Consider the following 6,688-nt stretch of genomic DNA (forward strand, 5'->3'; position numbering starts at 1 on the left):
ACAGAGAGAATAGGTAATTTTTCTGAATTCTTATCTTTGCTTTTGTGCTTACCTAAATTATTAAACATACAATTTAACAGAAATGGGAGAAGTGCTTAAAATTACATAGGCATGCTAATCATGGAAAAATAAACTTTTCAAGGCAGAGACAATAAACACAATATTTGAGAATTGCTTTTTAAAATTTTATGTCATATTTCTCATAACCAGTGTTGCAATAAAGTTTTTATTGCTAGAGCTTAATATAGAATTAGGTCATTCATAAATCTGTTGCAATTAATGTTTTAGGACAAAATAAATTCAAAGATATCTTGTTTTAATAAATGTCTAAGGTACAAAATATTTCTGCTATAACTTTATTTTTAGTGGCAAGATCTTTCATAAACCTATGAACAACTATCTCAATAACATTTCATATTTTTACCTAAAAGCTATATTTACTCAAGTTTCATATATATTCTCATAAAATCTCTTAGATAACTAAAGTAAAATTTGACATTTGTATTTCCTCAGGATTTGTGATAAGTTCAAGTTTTAAAAATCTGGATTATAAAACTGGGAATGACATAGACCATTCCTATTTCTTTATTCGCAGAATGCCAGCAATGTTAGGTACTGAGTTTGTTTTTGAATGCACAAATGTATACAACTAATGAATGAAAGAAAATATGCATCTATTGTCTACAAATGAGGGAATATACCGTCCTGCTGTGGATATAAGATACACATTTTTTAAACTGGAAAGCCAGGTTTCAAGTAGCATATTTATAAAATGTAAAAGATTTACACACCAAAACATTATTCAAATTCATCTGATAACCTACAGACAATTTGCAGTTGTATGATAAAATCTTCCTTGAATCAGCAGTCACCTAAAATGTAACACGATGCCATTTTTAAGTTTTTCCAATCCAGATTTTTGATACTCACAAAAAAGTAATTTCCATATCTAGATTAATAAGACCAATAATTTTCTTTTTGAATCAAATTTTGCAGCATTAGTCTATTTATTTTGTGTATATAATGTGTGTGTGTGTGTGTGTGTGTGTGTGTGTGTGTGTGTGTGTGTGTGTGTGTGTATATGGTGAAAAGATATAGATATATTTAGAATTAGCCATCTGGACTCAGTTTAGATAATCCCAATTTTGTTGGCAACATCCAGAGCATCATAATCAGGAGCCTGTTGAACATATGCCACCTTCTCTCCATCAGGCCAAATCAGGGTGTTGACCTTGGCCACATCAATGTCACAGAGCTTCTTCACAGCCTGTTTGATCTGGTGCTTGTTGGCTTTAACATCCACAGTGAACACAAGTGTGTTGTTGTCTTCTATCTTCTTCATGGTAGTCTCAGTGGTCAGGGGAAACTTGATGATAACATAGTGGTCAAGTTTGTTTCTCCTGGGGGCGCTCTTCCGAGGATATTTGGGCTGCCTCTGGAGTCGCAGTGTCTTGGGCCGCCGGAAGGTGGGTGACGTGCGGATCTTCTTTTTTTTGTGGCTGTGGACACCTTTCAACACTGCCTTCTTGGCCTTTAAAGCCTTTGCTTTGGCTTCAGCTTTTGGAGGGACAGGAGCTTCCTTCCTCTCTTTCGGCGCCATCTTGTGAAAAGGGTCTGTGTGTGTGTGTGTATTTTATTGCATTTTAGGTTCTAGGGTACATGTAGAGAACATGCAGAATTGTTGCACAGGTGCATACATGGCAGCGTGGTTTGCTGCCTCTATTCCCCCATCACCTATATCTAGCATTTCTCCCCATGTTACCCTCCCCAACCTTCCTACTCCCCACTGTCCCTCCCCAAATCCCCCTCAACAGACCCCAGTGTGTGATGCTTCCCTCCCTGTATCCATGTGTTCTCATTGTTCAACACCCACCTATGAGTGAGAACATGTGGTGGTTGGTTTTCTGTTCTTGTGTCAGTTTGCTGAGAATAATGGTTTCCAGGTTCATCTGTGTCCCTACAAAGGACACAAACTCATCAGTTTTTTTATGGCTGCATAGTATTCCATGGTGTATATGTGCCATATTTTCCCTGTCCAGTCTATGATCAATGGTCATTTGGGTTGGTTCCAGGTCTTTGCTATTGTAAACAGTGCCGCAATGAACATACTTGTGCATGTGTCTTTATAATAGAACAATTTATAATCCTTTGGATATATACCCAGTAATGGGATTGCTGGCTCAAATGGAATTTCTATTTCTAGGTCCTTGAGGAAGCGCCACACTGTCTTCCACAATGGTTGAACGAATTTACACTCCCACCAATAGTGTAAAAGTGTTCCTATTCCTCCACATCCTCTCCAGCATCGGTGGTCTCCAGATTTTTTAGTGATTGCCATTCTAACTGGCATGAGATGGTATATCAGTTTGGTTTTGATTTGCATTTCTCTAATGACCAGTGATGATGAACATTTTTTCATATGTTTGTTGGCCTCATATATGTCTTCTTTTGAAAAGTGTCTGTTCATGTCCTTTGCCCACTTTTGAATGGATTTATTTTTTTCTTGTAAATCTGCTTTAGTTCTTTGTAGTTCTGGATATTAGCTCTTTATCAGATGGGTAGATTGCAAAATGTTTTTCGTTCTGTTGGTTGCTGGTTCACTCTAATGATTGTTTCTTTTGCTATGCAGAAGTTCTAGAGTTTAATTAGATCCCATTTGTCTATTTTGGCTCTTGTTGCCAATGCTTTTAGTGTTTTAGTCATGAAGTCCTTGCCTATGCCTCTGCCCTAAATGGGTTTGCCTAGGTTTTCTTCTAGAGTTTTTATGGTGTTAGGTCTTATGTTTAAGTCTTTAACCCATCTGGAGTTAATTTTAACATAAGGTCTCAGGAAGGGGTCTAGTTTCTGCTTTCAGGACATGGCTAGCCAGTTTTCCCAACACCGTTTATTAAACAGGGAATCCTTTCCCCATTGCTTGTTTTTGTCAGGTTTGTCAAAGATCAGATGGTTGTAGATGTGCGGCATTGCCTCTGAGGCCTCTATTCTGTCCCATTGGTCTGTATGTCTGTTTTGGTACCAGTACCATGCTGTTTCAATTACTATAGCCTTGTAGTTTTTTTTTTTTTAAACTATTAAATAATTTTAATTGATTCATTACAAAAGCATTAAGCAAGCAAAATGTTAATTAAAAATTTTAAATAAAATATTTAAAAAAATAGAAGTGCAGAAAATAGCATTAAAATGTTTGCATAATTACACACATTTTAACACTTTGCCCTCAAATGAGTACAAAATTGAGGTGAAAGGGGAAAAAGTCATATTTAATTAGAATGCCATGTAGTATGTGGTAGCCACATACAGGTACCAGTGTATGAGGGGTTAAAAAATGTGCTGGAAAACTTTAGGAATAATTTATTACTACAAAATCAAGGCAAGCTTAATTGAGAAGGTACTAGTTGACCTTGGTCTCAAAGGATGGGTAGAAATAGATGAAGTCCTGGAGAGAAAACCTTCCAAGGGGAGATGATCAAACAAAATTATGGAGGTGTACAGAAAAAACTGTTAATGGTTTACCAATTAAATAACATTATTCTGAGTTCTTCCTTTCAAATTTGTCATAATAGAGGATTTTGTTGTGGTTACTATAGTTAGATTTTAGTTTGTTTGCTTGTCTTAATAGCTTTGTTTTTCCTCCCTTGCCAAAGGTTTTTCCATAAAAGTGATAGAGGGTTGAACAAAAATAAATAAATACTGAATAAAACCTTTTGAGAAATAGATGTAGAGATCAAAAACTATACATACAGTCATCATGGTATCCTTAGAGAATATTGAGCCAGTAGTCCTAAATAGTAGTTCTAACTCTGCCACAAATTAACCTAGACCTCTGGGTCTCAGCTTTCTCATGTGGAAAATTAGAGTATCTGGCTCTATGTCATGAAAGTTTACTAAACTTCAAAATATCTGACAGCTCAGTTGATAGTACAGTGTTCCTAGAGAAGCTATATGGAGGTGTTTCTATTTTCTAAAAATCAAAATATTTGTCTGAATGGCAAGAACCATGGATTATAAAGTTAACAAGGTATAGAAGATTTAAAGTTGTTAGCATGTATTTGAGTAAATGAGCAATAAATATATAAGAACTGAAAGAAATTGTGAATGATATTTATAGTAATCTATCTTTTCTAGTTCTCATGGTTCTTTTCCCAATAAAGATCACTTTGATCAATTTTATATTCAGTTAATACCGTATTCAGTTAATACTTTCTGTATGGAAGGAAAAATTCTCATATACACAGTTTGTAATGTCATTACAATTTTAGTAGCTACTTAATACAGGGAGTTGCTATGAACAGAAATGTGTTAATTTATTATCAAATTAACCTATACCTCATGCAAAAATGTACTATTTTCTAAGATCACCAGTCATTTCAAAATCTTACATGTATAATATATGTTTCATGGAAATTAAATCAGTTTTAAAATATATAATCCACACTTAGTAGACCTAAATTTTTTAAGAGTAATATTTTTAATAGATAAAAATATCTGACCACGAATATGTGGAAGGTATTACTTGAACATGTTTCTCGTTAGGCCTCCATGTTTGTTATCCTGGACTTTAAAGATACATTATTACATTGTATTTAGAGTAAAGAAAATACCAGTGGATCCTAGAATAAAGTTTAATAGGGAGAGATGTAAGAAATGGGGTTGTTGAGATTCAATGTCAGGTTTAGGAGACTGAGTGAAAGAATGAAAGGAAAGACCATTGACTCAGGAGAGAGGAGAGCAAGGCTCAGCTTAGGCACTGGCATTAACAATAGGGTGACTACAGATTCAGCCTTACTATTCTAATTCATTAACCTCAACTGTGAAAGAAAAAAAATCAGATGACATCTGAGATTCCGTTCAGCTCTAACATGTTGTGAGACTGCTTTGATATAGCTAAAACAGTTTGCAGTTACAAGGTTGGAACCACCGTGACATATGCCAAATTCAAAATCATTTCTATTTGAAGACTTCATGCTTTAAAAATGGTGACACTCTTCATTCAATTTTTCCTACATTCAGTGGTGAATCTTGTCCCGTTGTATGTAGAGGTAAATATTCACCCAATGTTTGCAGTATCTGCAGAGAATGATACCTGACATAATAATGCTCTTAATGTTCACAGTTCTCCTGCATGTTATTCTCAAGGCACCATTCCACGAAAATTTCACAGCTCCTTTTTTTGATAAAGAAAAATGCCATCTATCTTCCTGGCATAACTGTGGCACACGTGGCTTCCCAGTGATATCAAGATTATAATGTACTCCTAATTTCATTGAGTATTTATTGAGCCTCCCTTTTCAGCCAGCACCCTGTTCAGCTTTGTGCAGACATCATCTCATTTTTTACTCCACAGAAGTACTGTAAGTGCTGTGTCATTATCCCCATTTTATAGGGAAAGAAACAAAGGCTGAGAGATGTGAAAGAAATTGCCTGTAGTTATAGAACCTAGTTCTGTCTGTCTCTCATATCTCATGATCTGTTAAGGAAAAAGCTAAAAGGTAACTCTGACTTTCAGCCCTAGTAGTTAGAAAGATGATCATGCAAATAAGTTACAGTGAGTTCCGTATTTCCAGTGGAACATTTTGGCTTCTGTGAGACATGTTGAAATAGAGCTGCTGATGGAGTGTCCCAAAGAACTCTTATATAAACTGGAAATAGATAATTAGATTAGGACAAGAGAAGCAGTAGGTTATAGACATGCTTCCATTCATCCTTATCTCTAGGATTAAATAAATCTGTATACAATTGGTAGGCTTTATTAATACCTCCATTTATAAGCATATATAAAATAAAGTGAAACAAAATACAGTTCTCATTCTTAGTGACTATTGATTGCCAATTTGAATATAAATTTATTTTACCTCAGTTTTAGAGGTTGAAAACCTTGATGATGTCCACACAATGAGATCAGGGCCATCACTCAAACTGAACCCTCTAAAGATTATAAGAGATTGTTATATAAACTAGAATAACAAAATTACTGGTTTTAATAGACTGCTGTCATACATACCAGATTGTTCCTATCTTACAAAAAATACATCTTTTTCCTGGAGGTCAAATTTCAGAGAAAAATATTTTTTTTAAAAAGACATCAGCTGGTTCCTTGTGCAGCATGGTATTGAAAACAAGAAGAGCTAATTGGATGATGCAAATATTTAATAACTTCATTTTTATATCCACAATGCTATCTAGTGTCACAATGTCTTAAAGACTCAAGATCATTCATTGGGATGAACATTTCCCTAGAGAGGACCCCAATAGGTGTTGTGATGGTATTCCTCACATACTCTTGTGTTCAGACCTTAAAAGTTTGTTTAAAAGTCCAGAAGTAGTACTCTGGTTTCTCATAGTCTAGTGATTGAATAGCTCCTTTTGGCTGAGAAATTTGTCCTCTTTGACCAAGAATCTAATTTATTGAGGGAACAATGTAGGCTAGCCAGATCTGGCAACTATAATCTTCATCATTAAGTGGATGATAAATACAACAACCAGAGATTGTCACAGATATCTGATTTGATTTTTGCTTTTTCTTGTAGGTCATAACGCAAATGTTCCCACATAGGGCTGAATGTTACTGTTACTACTGTTAGTAGTTGTTTTTAATTTCTTAGTCTCCATCCTTATTCTTTCTTGTTCATTCTGTCTTTATTTTTTTTTTTTCATATTTTGACCTAGTCATTGTTTGCATGTGTGTGTA

General features: G+C 35.0%; 1 protein-coding gene across 1 annotated transcript; it reads right to left on the reverse strand.

Annotated features, from left to right (window-relative positions):
• Window positions 1-1,031: 1,031 nt before the first annotated feature.
• Window positions 1,032-1,600, reverse strand: LOC108318196 (60S ribosomal protein L23a-like). The gene has a single exon (XM_037727654.1). The coding sequence runs from the start codon at window positions 1,598-1,600 to the stop codon at window positions 1,130-1,132; it is 471 nt and encodes a 156-aa protein (XP_037583582.1). The 3' UTR covers window positions 1,032-1,129.
• Between the last annotated feature and the right edge of the window lie 5,088 nt (window positions 1,601-6,688).

Source organism: Cebus imitator, unplaced genomic scaffold, assembly GCF_001604975.1.
Source record: "Cebus imitator isolate Cc_AM_T3 unplaced genomic scaffold, Cebus_imitator-1.0 Scaffold11, whole genome shotgun sequence".
NCBI classification, from domain to species: domain Eukaryota; kingdom Metazoa; phylum Chordata; class Mammalia; order Primates; family Cebidae; genus Cebus; species Cebus imitator.

Bases quoted from the DNA above. Each gene is read 5' to 3' on its own strand.
- LOC108318196 (XM_037727654.1), bottom strand. From the start codon at position 1,600: ATGGCGCCGAAAGAGAGGAAGGAAGCTCCTGTCCCTCCAAAAGCTGAA.